The 24,168-nt window shown below is 46.1% G+C and overlaps 2 protein-coding genes and 1 pseudogene across 2 annotated transcripts in view; all 3 read left to right on the top strand.

Annotated features, from left to right (window-relative positions):
* Positions 1-7,211: 7,211 nt before the first annotated feature.
* On the top strand, positions 7,212-17,427 carry LOC123114498 (putative disease resistance protein RGA3; annotated as a pseudogene).
* LOC123114496 (uncharacterized) lies at positions 10,812-14,337 on the top strand. The gene is made up of 4 exons (XM_044535987.1): positions 10,812-11,370; positions 11,535-13,335; positions 13,439-13,557; positions 13,660-14,337. Exons 2-4 carry the CDS (start codon positions 12,591-12,593, stop codon positions 14,077-14,079), a joined length of 1,284 nt encoding a protein of 427 aa, XP_044391922.1. The 5' UTR covers positions 10,812-11,370; positions 11,535-12,590; the 3' UTR covers positions 14,080-14,337.
* LOC123114497 (uncharacterized) overlaps positions 15,476-24,168 on the top strand; it is a 62,169-nt gene continuing 53,476 nt past the window's right edge. The window contains exons 1-3 of the mRNA XM_044535988.1: positions 15,476-15,618; positions 15,890-15,987; positions 16,096-16,172. The gene's annotated coding sequence lies outside the window, so the exon portion shown is untranslated. The remainder of the gene's footprint in view (positions 15,619-15,889; positions 15,988-16,095; positions 16,173-24,168) is intronic.

The raw sequence follows: 24,168 nt of genomic DNA, 5'->3' as shown, positions 1-24,168 counted from the left end.
AAAAACCCTAGCGCTCCTATCCACCGCGACTACGAACTACGTAGTCGAGGTCCTGCTGTCTTGGGCACCGAGGCCCTTGACAACTTGGTATCAGGTTCCAGGCGATCCTTCTCCTCGTCCACGCTCCATCCGCCGGCCGCTTTTCCCCCTGTGTCCGCGCCCAGCTCCCCGACATCGCCACAATCTGCTGCCGCCTCGGTCACTTCCGACATGGCAGAACCGACCACCACAGATCTGGCTAAGATGATAGAGGCCTTGACGGCCACGGTGATGTCCCTGCAGTCGTCCGTCACCGCACTCCAGAAGGACAAGTCCTCCTCTTCGTCCAGCGCTGCCGCCGCCCATGATGGGCAGCACCACAATGATCGGCCGCCCAGGTTCCAGAAGATGGACTTCCCCAAGTTCGACGGCAAGTCTGATCCGCTCGCCTTCATCAACAGATGCGAGTCCTTCTTCCATCAACAACGGATCGCCGAGGAGGAGAAGGTGTGGATGGCGTCCTATAATCTCGAGGGTCCTGCCCAACTATGGTATATGCAGGTCCAGCGCGACGAGGGCACACCTCCGTGGCGCCGCTTCTCCGAGCTGCTCAATCTCCGCTTCGGGCCACCGCTGCGCGCTAACCCGCTGGGCGAACTAATGGCGTGCAAACGCACGACGTCCGTCGTCGACTTCCAGGAGCGGTTTGAGGCACTCCTTCCCCGGGCAGGCACCTTATCCGAGACACAGAAAGTGCAGATCTTCACCGCGGGACTCCAGCCACCCCTCAGCCTCGACGTGGAGATCCATAACCCACAGTCCCTCGCCGTCGCCATGAGCCTCGCCCGCAAATTGGAGCTGCGCGACCAGTGCGCGCTTTCCGCCGCGCGACCGGTGCGTTTTCCACAGAAGGGCATCCTGCCGACACCAGGACCACGCCTCGCGCCCCCCGCTCCGGCCCCACCAGCCGCACCTCAGCAGGGCCACAATCTGCCGGACGGACGCCCAATCAAGCGTCTCTCCCAGACAGAGATGGAGGAACGCCGTCGCCTGGGCCTTTGCTTCAACTGTAACGAGAAGTTTGGCAGGGGCCACAACCGCGTGTGCCAGCGCATCTTTCTCCTCGACTTAGCGCCGGACGACGACGACGACGACGCGGCCTCCGCCACTGATGATGCATCGCGGGCCGACCCTCAAATCTCGCTCCACGCGATCGCCGGTGTGCGCACGAGTGAAACCATGCAGATGCAGATTACTCTCGGAGGTGTCTCCCTCCTCGCCCTGATCGATTCAGGCTCCACCCACAACTTCATCGCCGAAGAGGCGGCCGCTCGTGCTACGTTACCGCCCCCCACCACAGAGAAGATGCGCGTCATGGTGGCCAACGGCGAGCGCGTTCCGTGCCAGGGCGCGTACCGCGTCGTGCCCTTCCGCATCGGCCACGAGGAGTTCGCGGAGGATTTCCTCGCCTTGCCGCTCGCGGGCTACGACATCGTCCTGGGCACGCAGTGGCTGGCGTCGCTCGGACCGATCCTGTGGGATTTCCGAGCCCTCTCCATGACATTCTGGCGGCGGGGCCATCGGGTGTGCTGGCACGGCATTGCAGGACCGGACGGGCCAGCCCTAAAATCATGCAGCGGCCGCGACTTCCTGGACGCCATCATCACCGAGTTCGACGGCATCTTCGCCGACCCCTCCGGCGTGCCCCCGCCCCGCAGCCGCGATCACGGCATCACCCTGCTACCTGGCTCCGCCCCGGTGGCCGTCCGTCCGTATCGATACCCGGCCGCGCACAAGGACGAGCTGGAGCGTCAGTGCGCCGCCATGCTCGCCCAAGGTATCATCCGTGCGAGTTGTTCCGCATTCTCGTCCCCGGTACTGCTGGTCCGCAAGGCCGACGGGTCCTGGCGCTTCTGCATCGATTATCGCGCCCTGAACGCCATTACTGTCAAGAATGCGTTCCCGATTCCGGTGGTGGACGAACTCCTCGACGAGCTACGGCACGCTCGTTTCTTCACCAAGCTCGATTTACGTTCCGGCTACCACCAGGTGCGGATGCGTGAGGAGGACATCCCGAAGACAGCTTTCCGTACTCATGACGGCCTCTACGAGTTTCTGGTGATGCCGTTCGGACTCTGCAACGCGCCGGCCACGTTCCAGGCCCTCATGAATGATCTGCTGCGGCCATACCTGCGCCGTTTTGTTCTCGTCTTCTTTGACGACATCCTCATTTTCAGCGAGACATGGGCTGACCATCTCCGACATGTGCGCACCGTCTTCACGGTCCTGCACCAGCACCGGCTCTTCGTCAAGCGCTCCAAATGCGCGTTCGCCGTTGAATCAATCGCATACCTGGGTCACACCATCTCCGCTGCAGGCGTGGCCATGGATCCGGAAAAGGTACAGGCAGTAGCGGACTGGCCGCAACCACGCTCGGCGCGCGCGGTTCGGGGCTTTCTCGGCCTTGCGGGGTACTACCGCAAGTTTGTCAAGGACTTTGGCGTGGTTGCCGCGCCCCTGACGGCCCTCCTTCGCAAGGATGGTTTCTCTTGGTCGCCGGAGGCGGCAGCAGCTTTTACCACCCTCAAGACGGCAATCACCACGGCTCCCGTCCTCGCGTTACCGGATTTTACACGGCCGTTCATCGTCGAGTGTGACGCATCGACGTACGGTTTCGGGGCCGTCCTTCTTCAGGACCACCACCCGGTGGCTTTCTTTAGCCGGCCAGCCGCGCCACGTCACCGCTCCCTGGCAGCGTATGAACGGGAACTCATCGGCCTGGTGCTCGCGATTCGCCATTGGAGGCCGTACCTATGGGGGCGTCAGTTTGTGGTAAAAACGGATCATTACAGCCTCAAATTTCTGCTTGACCAGCGTTTGGCCACCATCCCGCAGCATCATTGGGTTGGCAAACTCCTGGGATTCGACTTTACGGTGGAGTACAAGGCAGGTAGTACCAACACGGTGGCGGATGCACTTTCCCGCCGTGACACGGAGGAGACGACGATCGTGGCGGTCTCAGGGCCTCGTTTCGACTTCATCAATCGCCTCCGGCAAGCGACGTCCACTGATCCGGCGCTCGTCGCACTGCGGGAGGATATCACGGCAGGTGCGCGGCAACAGCCTTGGGCGCTCTCCGACGGCCTCGTTACTTTCAACGGCCGCCTCTACATTCCGCCGTCATCCCCGCTACTCCAGGAGATTCTCAGTGCCGTGCACGATGATGGGCATGAAGGCGTCCTGCGCACATTGCATCGTCTTCGCCGCGATTTCCACGCACCTAATCTTCGCAAGATGGTGCAGGAGTACATCCGCACTTGCGGTACTTGCCAGCGGTACAAGTCCGAGCACTTGCACCCCGCTGGGCTGCTCCTGCCGCTGCCGGTACCCACGGGCGTGTGGACTGACATCGGCATCGACTTCGTGGAAGCGCTTCCTCGAGTAGGCGGGAAGTCTGTCATCCTCACCGTGGTGGATCGCTTCAGCAAGTATTGCCATTTGGTGGCGTTAGCCCACCCATACACGGCAGAGTCAGTGGCACAGGTGTTCTTCGCTGAGGTTGTTCGTCTCCACGGCGTGCCACAGTCCATGGTCTCTGACCGCGACCCCGTCTTCACCTCCGCTTTTTGGCAAGAGCTCATGCGCCTCACGGGGACAAAGCTGCACATGACGTCCGCATTTCACCCGCAGTCGGATGGTCAAACGGAGGCTGCTAACAAGATCATTGTGATGTATTTACGGTGTCTTACCGGGGATCGTCCCAAGCAGTGGCTCCGGTGGCTTCCCTGGGCTGAGTACATATACAACACCGCCTACCAGACAGCAACCCAAGAGACTCCGTTCAAGCTTGTGTATGGCCGCGACCCTCCCACTATTCGCTCTTACGAGCCCGGCGACACACGGGTGGCTGCAGTGGCCAGGAGCATGGCTGAGCGCGACGAACTTATCGAGGACGTCCGCTATCGTCTACAACAGGCCCAGGCGGTCTATAAGTCCTACTACGACAGACGTCATCGGGACATTCGGCATGAGGTGGGCGATTGGGTTTGGCTTCGCCTTCGACAGCGCGCCGCGTCCTCTCTCCACTTGCCAACCAGGGGCAAGCTCAAGCCACGATTCTATGGGCCGTACCGCATTTCAGAAGTGATCAACGACGTGGCATACCGTCTTGAGCTTCCGGCACGCTCGCGCCTCCATGACGTGTTCCACGTGGGCCTCCTCAAGAAGTTCTTCGGCATTCCTCCAACTACACCGCCGGGATTGCCTTCGATCCACAACGGGGCGGCTGTTCCAGAACCAAAGCGCGTGACTCGTGCGCGCCTAGCACGCGGCGTTCGCCAGCTACTCGTCCACTGGAAGGGTGAAGCAGCTTCGTCAGCTACATGGGAGGATCTTGACAGTTTCGTCGAGCGCTACCCCGCTTTTCAGCTCGAGGACGAGCTGCTCGTCGAGGGGGGGAGAGATGTCATGTGGGGCACGTCTTACAGACGTGGGCCGCGCGGCCAGGAGCAGCCGACGGCCGCATCAGGCAAGGCGCAGGCTGGACAGGAGTCCTGATCCGGGCACATTAGTTCCTAGACTAGTTTATTTCGTATAGGTTTCTAGTTTGTTATTAGCCCATGGGGCCTTTATATATCAGATAGTTAGCACCCTTTAGGGATAAGCAATAAAGTTATTTCCTTCTATCTTCCCCTCCCGCATCATAGAGCAGCCAGGCAAAAACCCTAGCGCTCCTATCCACCGCGACTACGAACTACGTAGTCGAGGTCCTGCTGTCTTGGGCACCGAGGCCCTTGACATGGGGGGAGGGGGTATTCCCAAAAATATTGGCTAAATACTTATTTTTAGAATACCATGAAATCTTTGGAATAACTAAATAAAAGTCCATATACAAAAAAAAATCTTCTGGTGCTGGTTCGAAATCAGAATTAATAACTGAGGGAGAAGCTAGAATGATTGAATGTTTCTTCCTCACCTTTTTAGTTGTCAATTTCTTTCTCCATTAACTGCCCCTTTGCTTTGTTTCAAGCATTGCACTCAGATTTGCTAGAAAGTTAATTTCAAGTTTGCAAAAATTAAGGTAGAAGTTGCTGCTGGTAAGTGAAGGTGGTCGCTGGCTGTCAGTTCTATTCTCATTCTAGAAACATGTATATGATTACTTTACTGGATAAGAGTTTGTGACACATAGATAATTTTACCGTTTTTATTGTTGTGTCATCTACACGACTACACCTGTTCTGAATATATCCTCGTGCAACTTCAGTCAGCCTTCAAGCAGTGATGCCTTTCCATGTTCGTTGTTCGTTGATGCACAGGTTGGGCTCACTTTAGCTCACAACTAGCCCAGCTTACAATGTTGAAAAGACGAAACACCGTTAGCCAAGTCCAATGGGCAATGGGTAGGCTATCCTTTATCTTTGTGTATTGGCCGCCATCTTTGGCTGGCAGTGCCACCCAATGAGGTTTGTATCCCTCAAAACATTATTAGCTAAAAAAAAGAGGAGTGCTATTTACTTTTATTCTTTTCATTTTGTGATGTGTGTGCATATGATATATGATGCACAATCTCTACTGCTGGCCCTAGTGATTAGGTCCTGCGACAACGGTGTTCCTTTGTCGTCCCCTTTCTAGAGGCATTGTTGTTGAAGCACCTTTCATGTTACCTGGGTTTGCCCTCATTGATGGTTGCTGTTGCTCCTGCTACAACTGTTATGCTTATCTTTTGTTATTACATTAAGGACCAGCTGTCAATCATTTTATTTTTATGTAATATTTGCTAATTTATGTGTGCGCTAGTCCTGGTCTAGTTTTCTCAAAGGCATCTTGAACAACAAGTTGCTCTTATATGCTACTACATAGAAACAACGTACGTGTACTGCCTTTGTCATGTACTCGTATGCTAGCATGCGCATCGGTCTTGGTTAAAGCGATCAATCGTAGTACTTATATGTTAAGAAATTCATGGATTAGGTGAATGCATGGGTTTATCAATACAGTACTACTAGTTGTGCCTCAAGGTTTTAACTATGCCCCTAATCACATTGATTCATGCAGCATGTCAAGGCTGTCAGTTGAACACAAAAAAATGATGAACTCTCCACTTTTTATATGCTGGCACATGCATTCACGTGTGTGACAACACATGCATCAACGCTTAGACATAGGAGGACAAGAGATCAGACGGAAGAGTTTTTAAATTAAGATTCAAGATTCCAAGAGCCATATATGCTTTTCCTTTAGTTTGGATCAGGATAACCTAATGTCTTTAGGACATCAGAGTAGCTGGATTTCAGGATAATTTTTCAAGGTCTTTTATTGCAAAGATTTCAAATAGTATCTGGATTTTCAAGATGACATCCACTACCAATCGCCTTGAATGTCCTAAATGTTCAGTTTAGGCCACAACCCTGTAAAAATAGTTAAATTAGTGCACCCACAACTTGGTCATTTGAATCACTTTAGTCCGAAAGCTCAGCCCCAAAAAAATGTCCCACATCGTCACGCGCCGAGCACGTGAGGGAGGCAGAAGGGGTGGCAATCTTGCTAAAGAAAACCTGCCATTGTGTTCTCACTGCTCTCTTAAAAGTTAAAACCCAAATCCCTGACTAGATAGAGGTCCCCAAATTTGCGGCGAGCTTGGATCTTGGCCAGCGGCGGCCAAAATCTGGCGGGCGACGCTGACTTGGTCACAGCAGCGGGGAATAGAGCGATAACCCACATGCGGCTGCGCTCACATCTACTCCCTCAAAGTTAGTAGAAAGTTGGGTCATCTATTTTGGAACGAAGGGAGTATTTGGCATGCACATGGTGGTTAGCGGCTGGAAGATGAGGATGAGCGTCGTTGTTTTTTGTTTCAAAAGAAAGAAAAGTCTATCTAGTGCCCCCACGTAGAAATATTTACTTTACTTTGGAATGCAGTGCTTTCGAGTTGCAAATGCTAATGGAGTACGTGCAGAATTTTATCCAGGTGCAAGTTGGCAGATCACCAGTTTAAATCAACGGTGCCCGAATTGCCTAGTACAGTAGTACGTAGTACATAGTAAAAAAAGTCCCGAGCCCAAACCCCCACCGAAACCTAGTTTCATAGCGTTCAGCTCCGAGCCGCCACCCCACGTTACCATCGCCACGCCCACGCTGCCCAGCTCCTGCTACCACTACCAGTCGCCGCTCCCCGCTCAACGCCACACACTCACGCCACGCCGCTCTTCGCCACTAGTAGCTGCGCTTTCTGCTGCTTCCTTCCACCACTGCTCCGGCGAGGCGGAGCACAGATCGATGGAGGTGGCTCTCGGCTCGGCGGCCTCGGTCCTCGGCAAGGTGTGGACGACGCTGTCCGACACCCTGGTGGCGGCGTACGTGGACAGCCTCGAGCTCGGCCAGAACTCCCAGCAGATCAAGGCCAAGCTCGCGCACACGCGAGGCCTGCTGCACAACGCCCAGGCCCAGGGGAGCGACAACCCTGGCCTGCAGGACCTGCTGCCAGCGCTGAGCAAGAACGCCGACCAGGCGGAGGACCTGCTCGATGAGATCCACTACTTTCAGATCCATGACAGGCTCCACGGCACCAACTATGCCACCACGACCCAAGAGGCCGGCCCGGATCTGGACAGCCTTGTCCGCCATCAAGCTCTCCATGCCGGTAGTGCTCTTCGCCACACCCTTGACAGCTTGGCACAGTGCTTTTCTTGCACGCCTACACCCAAGACCAAGAGGAATGGTGGTGGTGCTGCTGCTGCTGCTGTTGCCGGTGCCCCACGCCGGTGCACCTTGCTCCATTGCTTTTCTTGCTCCTGTACACCCAAGAGCAAGAGGAATGGTGGTGATGCTGCTGCTGCTGTTGCCTGCGTTGGTGGTGATGCTGCTGCTGCCGCTGGCGGCGTCACCAACTCCAACTCTGCTGCTGCTGAAGATAGTGATATGCTGCATTTCGACAGAGTGTCCATGTCAAGAGAAATCAAGTCCGTGTTACAGGCCATGCAGTCCCACTGTGATTCCGTCTCCAATTTGCTCGGCACTATCCCAAGCAGCAGCATGGCAGTGGCGGTCGTCCAAGATCGGCCTCAGACTGCTTCCATGATTATACAAGATACATTGTATGGCAGGAAAGGCATTTTTGAGGAAACTGTTGGTCGTATCACCGCTGCCACACACACTGTTTCTGTTCTTCCTATAGTTGGGCCAGGGGGTATTGGCAAGACAACTTTCACAACTCATCTGTACAATGATGCAAGGACTGAAGAGCACTTCCAAGTCAAGGTCTGGGTATGTGTATCCACTGATTTTGATGTGCGTAAGCTCACCAAGGAGATCCTTGGCTGCATACTTGCAACTGAAGGAGCAGGTAGCAGCAGTGCTGCAAATGAAACAACCAATTTAGACCAGCTTCAGAAATCCATAGCAGAACGTCTGAAGTCCAAGAGGTTTCTAATTGTCTTGGATGATATATGGAAATGTGACAGTCAGGATCAGTGGAAAAGCTTGTTAGCTCCGTTCATGAAGGGGGAAGCTAAAGGAAGCATGCTACTTGTCACAACTCGATTCCCAAAGGTAGCAGACATGGTGAAAACAGTTGATCCACTAAAGCTGCGAGGTTTGGAGTCTAATGACTTCTTCACATTCTTTGAAGCAAGTATATTTGGTGAAGACAACAAGCCTGAGAGATACGAATATGAGTTAGCTGGTATTGCACGAAAAATTGCAAACAAGCTAAAGGGTTCCCCGCTTGCAGCCAAAACAGTTTGCAGGCTATTGCAGAAGGACCTTTCTCAGGAACATTGGAATGGAGTTCTTGAAAAGCATCAGTGGCTAAAGCAGCGAGATAATGATGATATCATGCCATCTTTAAAGATCAGCTACAACTGCCTCCCTTTTGATCTGAAGAAATGCTTTTCCTATTGTGGCCTTTTCCCTGAAGATTATCAGTTTACTTCTTCAAAAATCAATCATTTCTGGGTTTCAATTGGCATCATAGACTTGGATCACTTGGCCAATAGGAATTACTTGGAAGAGCTAGTGGACAATGGTTTTCTCATGAAGGAACTAGTGGACAATGTTTTTCTAGTGGACAATGGTCATCGGTATTGCTATGTAATGCATGATTTAATGCATGAGCTATCTAAGAGTGTTTCGACACAAGAATGTCTTAATATAAGTGGCTTAGATTTCAGAGCTGACGCCGTCCCACAATCTGTTCGACACTTATCTATCAACATAGAAGACAAATATGATGCAAATTTTGAGGAAGAAATGTGTAAACTAAGGGAGAGGATAGACATTGCTAATCTGCGGACTTTGATGATTTTTAGAAGATATAAAGAAGAAAGAATCAACAAGATTATGAAAGATAGCTTCAAGGAAATAAATAGTCTGCGTGTCCTATTTATAGTGGTGAAGTCTGCACAATCTTTTCCGGATAGGTTTTCAAAACTTATCCACCTCCAGTACCTCAAAATTACTTCATCTCTCGATGCTGACAGGGAAATGAGTTTACCTAGTACATTATCAAGATTTTATCACTTAAAATTCTTGGACCTAGATTATTGGTATGGTAGTTCTGATTTGCCTGAAGACTTCAGCCACCTTGAGAATTTACATGATTTCCGTGCTAAAAGTAAACTCCACTCCAATATTTGCAATGTTGGAAAGATCAAGCATCTGCAGGAGCTTGAAGAATTCCATGTCAAGAAGGAGAACATGGGATTTGAACTGAGAGAACTTGGGGCACTGACAGAGCTTGAAGGAGGACTGACTATATGTGGTCTTGAACATGTGGCAACCAAGGAGGAAGCTACTGCAGCCAAACTGATGTTGAAAAGGAACCTGAAGGAGTTGAAATTACTCTGGGGCAGAGATGGAGCAACTACAGATGATGATATTCTTGATGCTCTTCAACCACACTCTAATCTTAGAGTACTCACAATTGTACATCCTGGTGGTACAGTTGGTCCTGGCTGGTTGTGTCTTGATATCTGGTTAACAAGTTTAGAGACTCTCACTCTAGAAGGCGTATCTTGGAGCACCCTCCCACCTTTTGGTAAGCTACCAAATCTCAAGGGCCTCTATTTGAGTAAAATTTCTGGAATGATTCAGTTTGGGCCTCTATGTGGCGGCGCTCCAGGGAAATGTTTTATGCGCTTGAAGACAGTTGAGTTTGATGAGATGCCAGAACTTGTTGAATGGGTTGTGGAACCTAATTGACATTCCTTTCCAAGTCTTGAAGAAATCACATGCGATGATTGTCCCAATCTCCACGTGATGCCCTTCTCGGAGGTATCTTGCACCAATTTGCGCAGACTTCAAGTTTATAGGTGCCCCAAGATGTCTCTGCCCTCCATGCCTCACACCTCCACACTGACAGATTTGAAAGTTATAAGAGGTGATGCAGAAAGGTTGTTGTCTTATGATGGAAAGCAATTGGTTGTTAGAGAGTATGGCGGTGCTTTGGCCTACCACAATCTAGATAAGGTAGAAGATATGACTATTGCACATGTATCGCACATATCACTGAGAGACATTGAAAAGTTTAAATCCCTAACAAAAGTGTCTGTCGGAAGATGCGACGGTTTGTTCCCTGAAGAGCTGGATGGCAGTATTGTCTTCCATTCAGTTAAGAGTCTCAGATTAAATGTATCTCATCTTACCAGCAGCAAATCATCATCGTCAAAAGTGCTAAACTGTTTCCCAGCTATTTCTGTGTTGGTGATAACTAGCTATGAGAAATGTGTAATGCAGTTGCCGTTGCCATCATCCAGCTCACTGCAGGAACTAACCTTCTGGGACTGTAAGAGGCTGGTTCTTGTGCCTGTGGAGGAGAATGGAGGAGGAATTCAAAGTTTTAGATAGCGCGCTATAGCGGCGCTACACGCATCCTGACTGTGGTGCGCTACGCGAAGCTCGATTTCACGTACGAAGAGTTAGCGTGCTAATAGCGCGCTAGATGTCATTTAGCGCTGAAAATTGGGCCTCTAGCGTTAGCGTCCCGCGTCTTTGATCTAAAATTTTCGGCCCAAAATGAAATCGCTACGCGGGCCAAAGCCCAAGCCTACCAATAGTCGAATACTATGCCCCCAACCCTCCTCTCGAGCGAAACCCTATCCCCACTCCCGTCCTCATCTCAAACAGGAACCATGGCGGCGGCCGACCAACGACCAACCATGGCGACGGCCTCGAGCTGCTACTCCGGCGACTGACCTTCCTCGCCACTCCCTCCCAGCGACGGGGTATTCCACTATTCCTTCCACCAGGCGACGCAGCTCCCGGACGTTTCCTCTCGGCTGCTCCCTCCTGGCCACTTCCTCTGCTGACGGCGACGACCGCATCCACAAGGCGACGGAGCACCCCGCGGCGACGGTGTCCACCAGGCGACCATGAGCCAGCAAATCCCGTCAGCAGGTAAGCTCATCTATCCTTTGTTATCTCTTCTTGTGGATGCTTGTACTACTATAGGAATCTGCTGAAGTTTTCAGTTATATACAGAATACAGATACATTAAAAGTTTATTTGCTACTGATGTACATTTTTCTATCACGTACTTTGGATTGCCTTAATCTGCATAGGTGTTGGTGGCTCAAGCACTGCCTCAGTAGCAGCACCTGCACTCCCTCAAGTTGATTCGGATGACCCTGCGTGGAAGTATTGCCCTCTTCCAGATGTGAACAAGAAGCATTGGCAGCGATGCAACTTTTGTGGCAAGATATGCACAGCTGGCATTACAAGGATAAAGTTTCACCTTTCACAAATAACGAATTGTGGTGTCTTACCATGCAAGAAGGTTCCTAGTGATGTCAGGCTGGAGATGATAGCTTTGCTCCTAAAGAGTGCTGAGCTGAAGGAAAAAAAGATCGAGGGATTGGAGGCGCTCAGATCTAGTGTTGACTTAGATCACTCCGATGGAGAACAAGGAACTGATGAAGAAGATGGCAATCAGGTTGTGATTTTGAGGCCAAAACCAGGCACAAGCAGCTCAATGGGTGGCCCTATGGACAAATTCTGCAAGCCTAGTATAGAAGAAACTGTCAAGAGGAAGCAAAAAAGAAATTGTGAATACGAAAAGGTTCAGTCGAAGTTGTCAACTCAGGAAAGACAACAGAGGAGGGATAGAGCTTGTGGATATATATGTCAATTTTTCTATGAAGCTAGCATCCCACATAACACTGTCACACTTCCTAGCTTTGCATGTATGCTTCAGGCCATTGGAGATGTTGGCACAAACTTCGATGGGCCTACTGCATATGAGATGAGTGGACCATTCTTGCAGAAAAGGAAGAAGAAGGTGTTAGATTCATTCAAACCACATAAGCAAGCATGGGAGCACACAGGTTGTACCGTAATGACAGATGCATGGACAGATAAAAAGGGCAGGGGGGTAATGAACCTAGTTGTGCATAGTTCTCAAGGAGTCATATTCTTGAATTCAGTTGATTGTTCATCTGTCCAAAAAATGGCAAATACATCTTTGACCTCGTTGATAATTGCATTGAAGATATAGGGGCAGACAAAGTCGTTCAAGTGGTGACCGACAATGCTAGTGTCAATATAGCAGCAGCAAGTCTAATGAAAGCAAAGCGACCTTCCATTTTTGGAATGGATGTGCAGCCCATTGTATTGATCTCATGTTGGAGGACATAGGGAAGCTTGGATCGGTTGACAAAATAATTACCCAAGCAAGACAAGTAACGGTGTTCTTGTATGCTCACACAAGGGTGTTATCTCTGATGAGGAAAACACTTGGGAAAGACTTGGTATGGTCAGGTATTACTAGGTTTGCCACGGCTTATCTCAATCTTAAAAGCTTGCAAGACAACAAGAAGGAAATGCTTAAACTATTCAGATTGGATGAGCTACATGAAATGGGTTACTTAGAGAAGGACAAGGGGAAGATGGCTCACAAAACGGTGCAATCGGAAGCCTTCTGGAAAGGTGTTGGTGTTGCTGTCAACTACTTTGAGCCAATGGCTAATGTGCTAAGAAGAATGGATAGTGATGTGCCCGCAATGGGATTCTTATATGGTTGTATGTTGGATGCAAAAAAGGAAATTGCTGCAAGTTTTGATAATGGCGAGAGTCGCTTCAAATGTGTTATTGATATCATTGACAAGAGATGGGACAGCAAACTCAAGTCGCCATTACATTTGGCTGGGTACTTTCTGAACCCCTACTATTATTATCCAAACAAGGTTGTGATAGAGAGGGATGGATCATTTAGAGCAGCCGTGGTCCATTGCATCACAAGGATGATTGAAGCTCAAAAAACTCAAGATGAGCTTATTGATGAACTCGACAAATACGAGGCGGAGGAAGATTCCTTTGGAATGGACATTGTTGTACGACAGAGAAAAAGGAAAAACTTTTCTCCAGGTGAGTGTTTGCTGAAATCTTGTGATGTTATTTCATAACACTTCCTCTGTCTCCCCTCTTTGTACTTGCCTAACTAATATAATGTTTCAATGTCTTAATGCAGCAAAATGGTGGCTGAATTATGGCACATGTGCACCCCTGTTGAAGGACTTGGCAATGAAGATTTTGAGTTTGACATGTAGCTCCTCAGCTTGTGAGAGAAATTGGTCAGCATTTGAACAAGTAAGAAAGACAATTACAAGGTTCACAAGTACAAAATATAGTTCCTTGCACTTCTCACATTGAGGCCATGTGTTCCATACTTCATTTTGTTCACTTACACAGGTTCATACAAAGAAACGCAGCAGGCTACTCCATGATAGGATGAGTGATCTTGTATTTATCAAGTTCAACTCTAGGATGAAGCATAAGAGAGAGAACAAGAGTAGAGACCCAATAGAGAAGACGATCGTTGATGTTCTTGAGGACGAGGATAATGAGTTCATCACCGGCATTGTTGGAAATGATAATGTTGTTGAACATGTTGGTGATGAAGATCAAACTCAACAAGAGAGAGCTTCAACATCACAAGAACAAGGGAAAAAGAAGAAGAGGCCTACTGCGCCCCCTAGAAAGAAGAGGAAAAAGAGCTTGCAATCTCTCCTTAATAGTGTCGATGAGGAAGCTATACTTTCTGCCTCTTCCAATTCTTCTTCGTCGGAATCAGAAGATGAGTCTCCCTCGGCCCTTGCTGACTCGGATTAATTGCATGGTTGGGTGTACCACTTTTGTTGTTTCAAAGTGTGCTGGTGGTATGTTGTTATGTTGCTATGTCAAGTTAGTTGGCTGAACTTATAAACCGGACCATCTCATGTTGTTTATGTACCACTTTTGTTATTCAAAGTGTGCTGGTGGTATGTTGCTAGTTGCTAGGCCAAACTTTGCTCTGTTATGTAATGAATTGAACCATCTCCTGATATATGTCCTTATTATGTATGGTAGGAACTACATAATACTATGTTATGTGGCTGTTTGCATGAGTATGGTAGGAACTACATAATACAGTATCATTTTTCTATTAACTTGGCTGTATGGTAGTTGATATATGTCCATTTTCAAGTATATATATGTCAAGTTGATGACTGATTCTATGTTTATTTTTTCACTTTTTATTGATTTATACTGAAACGCTAAATGGGGCTTAGCACGCTATAGCTGCGCTATAGCGTTTCATAGCTCTTGGTCAGGCCGACGCTAAGAGGCTTAGCGCGCTATCTAAAACTTTGGAGGAATTCAGGAGGACAAGTCATTGCTCCTGAAATTAACAATATTCGGATGTGGCGAATTGTTCTCTCGGTGGCCCATGGGAATGGGAGAATCAGAGACCATTTGCCCTTTCCCTGCTTCCCTAAGGGAACTTGATGTTTACCAAGAGCCAAGCATAAAGTCAATGGGTCTGCTCTCAAACCTCACATCTCTCACCACTCTAAGGCTAAAGGAGTGCAGTAATCTAACAGTGGACGGATTCAATCCTCTCATCGCAGTCAACCTCATAGAGCTGCAAGTGCATAGGTGCAACACCTCTAGATTAGCAGCAGATATGCTCTCAGAGGTGGCCTCTCAGAGGGCCAAATTATTGCCTGCAGGTTACATCTCTAGATTGGAGAAACTCATTATGAATGACATGTGTGGATTGCTTGTTGCTCCTATTTGCAACCTCCTCGCCCCGGCCCTCCACACACTTGAATTCTGCTATGATGAGAGCACGGAAAGCTTCACGGAAGAGCAAGAGAAAGCGCTACAGCTCCTCACCTCCCTCCAGAATCTAAGTTTTTCAGGCTGCTGCGATCTGCAATCCCTTCCTCAAGGGTTACATCGCCTTTCTTGTCTCAAGGAGTTACGTGTCTTTGGGTGTCGAGAAATCCTGTCGATGCCCAAGGAGGGTCTCCCGGTTTCTCTGAGAAAACTAGAGATGAATTGTGGCAGCGCTGAGATAGATGAGCTAATTAAAAAAATCAACAGAACCAGCCAGATTTATCCGTCTCTTGAAGGATAACAACACAGAAGGTAACACTTGCCGCCTCCCTATTTCTTTTGTTTTTCTAATTCTAAAGCAAGGTTTATTCGCCTCATCTTAACCACTGTTGTCAAATCTTACAGACTAGCAATCTTTTCTGCACACAAGTTATCAAACCTGCACATTAATCAGCAGGTGCGAGATATTTTGCAACGCAATGCTAGCTGTTAACTCTTCATTCTGCTACATGATCGATATTTCTCTGCAAGTCAAATCTGCCGGCAACGGTTAGTACCTCCAGAACCAAATTTGTGATCCTTAATTTTTGATTGCATTCATAGTGCAAAGCAACCACTTTGGCTAGCTTATTTATCTTTCTCCTGCTTGCTTTCTCTAGTTTATAATATGTGCTTAATTTATGACTACATTCACAGTCCAACGCACACTTCTTTTCATCCACTTCTTTTTGTACCCCTTTTCTGCTACGTATTAGACTTGAGATTGATACACCACTGATGTTGGTTTTCATAATATATGTGCATGCATTTTCTTCGTCAGGCTTGTGTTCCACTCACTTGGTACCCATCAAGAAGAAGACTTGACTTGTGCTCTTTTTTCGCATGGAATTTAACTGTTGGCATCAGTTCAAGGAAGAGGTATTTAATTGCTGTTACTCAGAAAGAAGATTTTGTTTATTTTCTTACCATGAATTGAATGAATCAAGTGGCTTTATTTCCTCTTTCTTGAATCCTTTCATTTAACAGGTTGATGCTGCCTGCTGCTTTGTAAATTAAAAAGCAGCTCTCTGATGTACTCCGAAGAGTCCTGGTGGTGCAGAATGGTATGGATGTATATTATCGTGAAGTGAAATGAAATTGAATTCTACCAGAGAGAAGAGAATGCTTTCCAATTTATTTGAATCTTTCTTGAAAAATGGCCTGATACTGAATTATTCCTGTTGGACCGAAGCAACCTATGCTGGGGCAGAGTACTGAAACTATTGAACCCAGCTACGTACATACAGTCTTGCAGGGAGATTGCATGCATACAGGTTTAGGTTTGATTGGCTGGCATTGATCCTTGACTCTATCTAAGGTAATGATGAATGATTGGGTGTTTAAGCTACCTTGTTCTCTCTTCATATTCTGACCCAAGTTCATTTATTCTACTTATTGGATTCTGCAGTCCCAGTAGCAAATTTCACAGCTGATTCGGAGCAAACAAACAAACAAACAAACAGAAGTGAAGCAATTGTCTGTCTTGATATGCTGAAAGATCAGTACGTACTTGACACTTTGTTCTCATTTTTGCGTTTCCCTAGTAATGTAATGTAATGCTCAAAAGTGTTGTGGACTCAAACATTGTAATCTCTGATGAATTGCTCGAATCTGTCTGTCACCAGAATGTTGTTGCTTTCCTTTTAAAAAAAAGTTAAAAAAATATATCTTGTTGCTTTCTAAGGGTAAGTGCCGCATTCCTCAAGCACCTGCCTGATATATTTGTGTTGCATGTTTGCAGAATATTGACGTAAGTGATGGCTCGCAGTGGGATGTCGTTCCTTCATTTAAAGAAGTGGGCTTTAATTTGTGGATGCAGCGGCAGCTAACAGAGCAGAGCAGAGCATTCCAAGATCCAAACGGTGCCAAGGTGCGAGGTGGTTATTGGGATTCAGCACCAGCGTCGCACGACTTGAGCATTTTTTGTTTCTCCTCTGTAGATTAAATTGGTATGGTAGAATTGTTTTTTTTTTATTCCCAGTGTTCCGATCATGATTTTGTTCCATGACCACGGACCAACTGATCGATGATGCCAATGCTAGCCAGTACATTCACGCTTGCTTAATGTGTAAGATTTGGCAGCTTCACATCTGAATCTGATATTGAAGGCAAAAGTTGTATGGTTAATTAATTCCTCAGTGGCAGCAATGTGAGTGAGTGCTTTCAACTTTGGGGCCTTGCTACTTCTCCTTGCTTGCCATCAGCTGCTGCAGCAGTAGAGGATTTGTGTGCTTTAAAGGATCTCCGGGAATAAATCAATGTACATTTGAGATTTGTTGTTTACTATCTTTGTATGGTAATCTACACATCTGTTTTGAATATGAGCATCCTTGTGCAACTTCCCTCAGCCTTTAATCAGTTATTATCCCTTTTCGATGTTGATGTTCAATGTTACACAGATTGGATTGGATTGGCTTTTGATTATTACTGATGTAATATCCGGGATGGATAGCATCTGCTTTTGTTTTCACATTCTGATGTAATATCCGAGATTGATAGCATAGATTATTTTCTCTTCTCCATGGGACAAACTTGAGCCACCCAACAATTTTTCGATCTGTGGAGTCGCCCAACCATATCTTAATCTCTTCCTCGAACGAATGAACGAGGGACATTCACAAACACATTCTCTTGTCGTGGGTTGAGACTTGAGAGATAGGAGAGCAATAGCTTGGCTGGGCGGAGCAGCCATGAGCCTGTTATTACCTCAGGTCGCTCGCTGGCTCGGTTCCATGTACTGGTTTGGTCCAGTTTTTTTTTTCTTTCAGTGAAAACATTTCGAATTCAATGAAAATTTTCAAATTTTCAAACTTTTTCTTACCATGCTGGCAAAAATATTTATTGGTAATTTATGATATTTTTTAAAATATGTTTTTTTTAACAAATGGTTTATATGGGTATGTTATTGTTGTACGAAGAGAAGTATTAAATAACAGTGTTTTCGGTTTGTAAACAACCAAGTGGTCTTGGTCTATTAGTTGTTTGGCTGATACTTCGGCCGACGATGGTTCCCAAATCCCAGCTTCCCCATATTTACTCACAGATTTTTCTTCTATTTGCGCCTCGTTTTTTAGGAGGTTGCACGGTTGGCCCATTAGCGTCGCGCTCGCTCTCTCGGTTTCACGTACTGGTTTAGTCCAGTTTTTACCTTTTTTTTTTCGATTTTCTATTGTTTCCTCACCAGTTTCTTTACGGCCTTCTGTTTTTCTCACTTTTTTCATCTGTTTTCTTGATTCTTTTACGATTTTACTGGTTTTTCCTTTTTCCTTCTTTCTTTGTTTCTTACTCGGTTTTCATTCGCTGGTTGCTTTTCTTTCTTTTGATGTTAATAATTTTACATACAAATTCAACATTTCTTCGATATATTAGGAATATTTTTTGTATACAGGTTAATATTTTCTAAATACATGGTTACATTTTTTTTTCAAAACTCACATATTTTGTTTAAGTTTTACCATACACATTGTATGTTATTTTACATCAGATGCAAATTTTATGTACATCATTTTTACCATACACATCGTAAATTATTTTTGAAATAGATAATAAACAATTTTTTAAACTAATATGTTTTTATGCCTCCCTATTCCATGAACATAGTACATGTTTTACACTTTAAGAACATTTTATTTATACGTGTTTAACATTTTTTGAATGCATGATTAACAATTTGAGCATCGTATATTTCCCATACACATGTTACATTTTTTTAATATATCAAGAAAAAGGTATATACACATTTAACATTTGCAGAATACATGCTAAATATTGTTTAAAAACTTATATTTTTGTCTACTTTTTCCATATACTTTGTACATTTTTTTATAAATCAAGAACATTTTTCATATACATGTTTAAAATTGCTATCATGTGCAGGTAAGGAAATTCTCATCAAACCGTCATCCATGCTATCCCAGCATATCTCTACTCCTAATGTCTGAGTTGGTTGAATAGTATTCATGGTTTATTTTCATCCCATCACTTTTAACCATTTTTTTTCATTGGTTTTTTTCCGTCTCCGCTCCCACCACGCCACCGGTTTATTTTTTCTTCACTATTTCCTTATAAACAAACACTTTCCTACCGTACAAAAAGTCACATATCTTACTTTCTTAACTTACCCAATCAACCGATCCATCTCATCAATGCAATTTTGCTTTAGGAAATAAATAATGAATTTTAAGGAAACAAATAACGGACTTTAAGAAAACAAATCCAATTTACTAATCTTCTTTCTACTCCTTCCTACGTCGTTCGTTCGTCTCCACCCTCCTTTTCCGCCCCGATTGATTTTTCCTTCCACGCATTTTTCTCTCCAATTATACATGTTTTCTTCTGTAAAGGAGTAGGTAAATATTAGTTTGGAATAAAAAAGCTCTCGAGTTGGTCACCGATTCACCGGAGAAAACACTCATATTCATCGATCTGTTACTACTAATTTTACCCCTGACAATATCCCCTCCTCCGGCCTTCCTTTCACTCCCCCTCTTGCGCCGCACGCACTGCCCCTCCATCTCGTGATTTGGAATAAACATGCAATTATGCCTGAATCTGATGACAGCTTCAAGGACGTGAGCATCTAATGCTATGTTTGTTAATCTACATGTGTTGCATGTGTCTTGGTTGCCGATTGACATGTTATATCGTTCTGGATTTATAGGCCTTTTAGAAGTAAATGGGAACACATAATCTAGGCCATTGTAGTAGAGTAACTGTTAGCCGGCTACTGTGTGGTGATGCAATGCGAGCCTTTAGATTTTCGAATTCAGTTCCACTGTTGAAGTTCACGGCAAAGCAGGTTCCTTCTGTTCTGACAATTAATTGGTAATTGACAGTCTTGGGTATCTCGTGTTATGTATGACTTCAGATCGTTCTGGATTACTTGGCTTATTAGAATTCATAATCTAGATCATTGCCGCAACCACAAGGCAACTGTTATTGTATGATGATGCAATACGAGCCTCGAGTAATTTCATATTTTGCAATTGAGTTTCACTATTGAAGTTTATGTCGAACCAGGTTCCTTCTGTTCTGATGCTTAATTGGTAATTGGCAATCTCATGCTTGGGTGCGTAGGGGATTAGAACTTGCTTCTGTTTAATTCTGTACACGTCAATATTTTTAAACTGGAGTATTCTCTTGCTCAGAGGTGATCGATATTCATATGGCGTTACCTCTTGTAGGAAGATGGCAGTGAGATGGATGTTGATGCTGCAGCTCCAGCTGCTCAAGTTTCAATCAAGCATGGACTCCCGGAGATTGAATTCTACTGCTACCTTCTTGTGTTGATTTTCCTTATAGATCACAAGAAATATGATGTGGTACGTCCCAGAATTTCTTCCACTGTGTCATCGTTAGTGATACATACCAATTTGATGTTCTCTTGGTTAAAGCATGTGCAAACGCTAGCATTGCTCGTTTGAAGAATCTCAACAGGAGGACTGTTGATGTTTTGGCTTCTAGGCTATATTCGTATTACTCGTATGTCCATGAACTCACCAACAGCCTTGCTGAAATTCATGGGTGAGTTATTATATCATAATTAATCTCTACTCCTAATGTCTCAGTTGGTAGAATAGTATCCATGGTTTTTTTTCGTCCCACTACTTTCGTCCATTTTTTTCGTTCCCTCCCCCACCCTCACACACGCACCCAAAAAAACTACCCCGCATCACCGCTCCTCTCGATCGTCTCCCGTCTCCACCCGCCGCCCGCTACCTTCATATTTGAGGAGACACTACTAGGGAAAATCCTAGCAGTAGCACGGGTATTTTGCCTATCAGTAGCGCGGGATGCCGTGCTACTGATAAGGCGCTACAACTAACATATAGCAGTAGCACGTGTCATCCCACGCTACTGCTAGGCTAGCAGTAGCGAGCTTTAGTGCAGAGCGCTGCTGCTAATATCTACGACGCTTTTTAGCATGAAGCGCTACTGGTAAGGGAGCGCTACTGCTAACTTTTTTCTCCTCGCTACTGCTAGTTTTATTAGTTTCTGTTTTTTTCTACATATTTGTTTTGTATTTGAATAGGTATTATACAATAATCTTTAGCATATCATACACACACAAATGTAATCATAGCATATACATACAAATAGTCTCATCAAATCATGCCATCATCATAATCATCATCCAACACAAAGTGGTCTCTCGTCATCATCTCAAAAATAGCGATACAAGTCTCGATTACTTGCAACTACATCGTCATTCATCTAAACAATGATATATGCGAGAACATCTATCACTATGAGTGAGAGCGGAACTATGCAGTACATGAGTTCGTATTCCTCTCTCACATTAGTGTGAACCTAAACTAACTACTGGCTGTCGCTCGGAAACCGGAAACCGGTACACCTGGGCCTGACACTCCAGCCACTCGTCGTATACTCCTGGTGTAGCACTTCTTCGCCATCGATGATCTATGCACCTGCATCGTCACATGAGTCGATGATATGCAGCATATATAGTTGAGCAATAAAAAGAGACAGACTTGGCAAAAGTAGAAGCAACATATCATAAGCATAAATAACAAGAATATCTGGTGCAACTTCTTTAGAAGGGAGGGCCTCATATTATCTATCTTCTTTAGTTTCTCATCGTTGATGGTGGTAGTTGTCCGTACGATGCAGCCTATTTGATTGTCATAGCACGCGCGCGCTTCCGCGGGCGCGTTTGGCTCAAAATTGTTGTCGTCCACCTCCGTGACCACCAGTCTAGTAGTCCTGAGCTTGTTAAGAAGTCGTTATCTCTTTGCTTTCGGTTCTATACCAGTTCCGCTAGTCTCGGCGCCAGTCTCAGTCTTAGCGCCGGTCTCGATGCCGGTCTCAGTCTTGGCGCCTGTCTCGATGTCGGTCTCAATCTCCGATATGACAGGTGGACCCGGCAACATCAACCGTTGATCGTCGGCTTCCCTCAAAAATTCGTCTGCCGCCAGGTAGACGTTGTCGCAGTCAGCAAAACCTTATTCTTCATCATTGCTAGCATGTTTCCTACGATTAAATCTAGTCAATTAATTTTAGACCTAATAAAATGAATAATGACATAAACAAAAGGCCTATGTTTTGCAGGAACGTTGACTCCTTCCCGTTGCGGCAAATCCCGGGCACTCAATATATCCTACTCCCTCCGTTCCTAAATACTTGTCTTTCTAGAGATTTCAACAAATGACTATATACGAAGCAAAATGAGTGAATCTACAATTTAAAACATGTCTACATACATCCGTATGTTGTAGTCCATTTGAGATGGCTAGAAAGACAAATATTTGAGAACGGAGGGAGTAGTTTGTAGCATATGTGCTAGTTTATAGCAGTCGATATGTCCTGCTTTATAATAACATTTTTTAAAACTTATATGTTTTATGTCTACTTTTGCGACGAACATAGTACATTCTTTTTACACATCAAGAACATTTATAAGTATTTAACATTTTCAAGTGCATTACTAACAATTTGTTAAACATACATTTTTTATGTCAACTATTCCCATACACATTGTACATTTGTTTTAATATATCAAGAAAAAATTATATACATGTTTAACATTTTTGAAAAACTATTTTTTCTATGTCTACTTTTTCCCATATACTTTGTACATTTTTCTTATACATCAGGAATATTTTTCATATACACGTTTAAAATTGCTATCAGGTGCAGGCAAGGAAATTCTCATCAAATTCCCCTTCTATATGAGCGTATCCCAATCTCCCCCACTACCTCAATTCCCCTTCTATGTATTCTCGACCCCACCTCCCGATTGAATAGCTCAAGCAGCTCCCCCACCTCAGAGGTGTCGTCCAGCTCAAGCAGCTCAGAAGCACAGGGCTTCTTTCCCCTCTTCTTGGTGGCTCTCTTGGCGGCTTTCTTGGCCTTCCTGGCCTTTTTCGCAGCTTCATGATCATACTCCTTCATCCAGAAGTCAACATCAGCCTGTCAAAGTCATCAAAATTGAATTAAAACAAAGTATTAAGAATGAAGGTAAAATAGCTAGTTTGGCGGCTTACTTCTGGTGCCGGGTTAGACTCGCAGAAAGGGCTTAGGCCCACCTTGCTGCAATCAGTCGGGCTCTCATTCAGAAGAGACTTTGTCATCTCATTGATGGTGTCATCAGTTAACTCCTCGGAGCTGTGGCGCAGTGGATCCTTTGTGCTACCGGTGTCGGTGCACATTAAGCCGGAGCGGCGACTCAAGGGGATAATCCGCCATGCAACCCAGCATCGAACCAAGTCAATGCCAGTTAAGCCGTTCCCCAGCAGAGCCTTGACCTTGGCAATGGTAGGGGCAAGTTTCTTGCGTTCAGCAGCTACCAGCTTGTCGGGGAGAGGATGGTTTGATTCAAGACGCAGGGCGCGAAAGCCGGGCAGTCCATTCTCATCAGCCGGAGAAATATCCTTGCAATAGAACCATGTCTGGTTCCGGTCCTTTGGATGACTCAGCGGTTGCGCATAAGGGAAAATTGCGTCTCTTCTTCGCTGGATTGAAATCCCACCAAGTTCCAAACTAGGTCCATTGGAGTACTCGTTCTGGCGGTTCAAATAAAAGTACTCTCTGAATAACTCCACACTGGGTTCCTCTTGAAGGTACACCTCACAGAACACTTGGAAATTGCATATATTTGACACAAAATTGGGTCCGATGTCTTGAGGATGAAGGTTGAAAAAGTGCAGAACGTCTCAGAAGAATTTAGAGCTGGGCGGTGAGAAGCCCCGGTTCATATGATCAGTGAAGACAATGACTTTGCCTTCCTTTGGCTGAGGTTTCTCTTCTTCCGGCTTGGGGGCGCGGTAAGACATGACAGACTTCTTCGACAAATAACCGGTTTTCACAAAGTCTTGAAGTGTGTTTTCCGTGACGATTGAGCGAACCCAATTACATGAAGTGGTTGTTTTTGGCGGCATTATGAAGAAGGAACCCTAAAAAGAAAAAGGACAAATTTGACGGTTCAAATTTAAGCCGGAAGGAAAGTGTTACAACTCATATTCAGAGTGGCGGCTTAAAAAGGGGCCTAATAGTATATGACTAGTTACAGCGGGTTATATAAGCCGCCATGAGCAGTTGATG

The sequence above is a fragment of the Triticum aestivum genome, chromosome 5B, assembly GCF_018294505.1.
Source record: "Triticum aestivum cultivar Chinese Spring chromosome 5B, IWGSC CS RefSeq v2.1, whole genome shotgun sequence".
In the NCBI taxonomy this organism is placed as follows: domain Eukaryota; kingdom Viridiplantae; phylum Streptophyta; class Magnoliopsida; order Poales; family Poaceae; genus Triticum; species Triticum aestivum.
The sequence above is the reverse complement of the archived record's forward strand: the minus strand, read 5'-3'. Positions and strand labels throughout refer to the sequence as shown.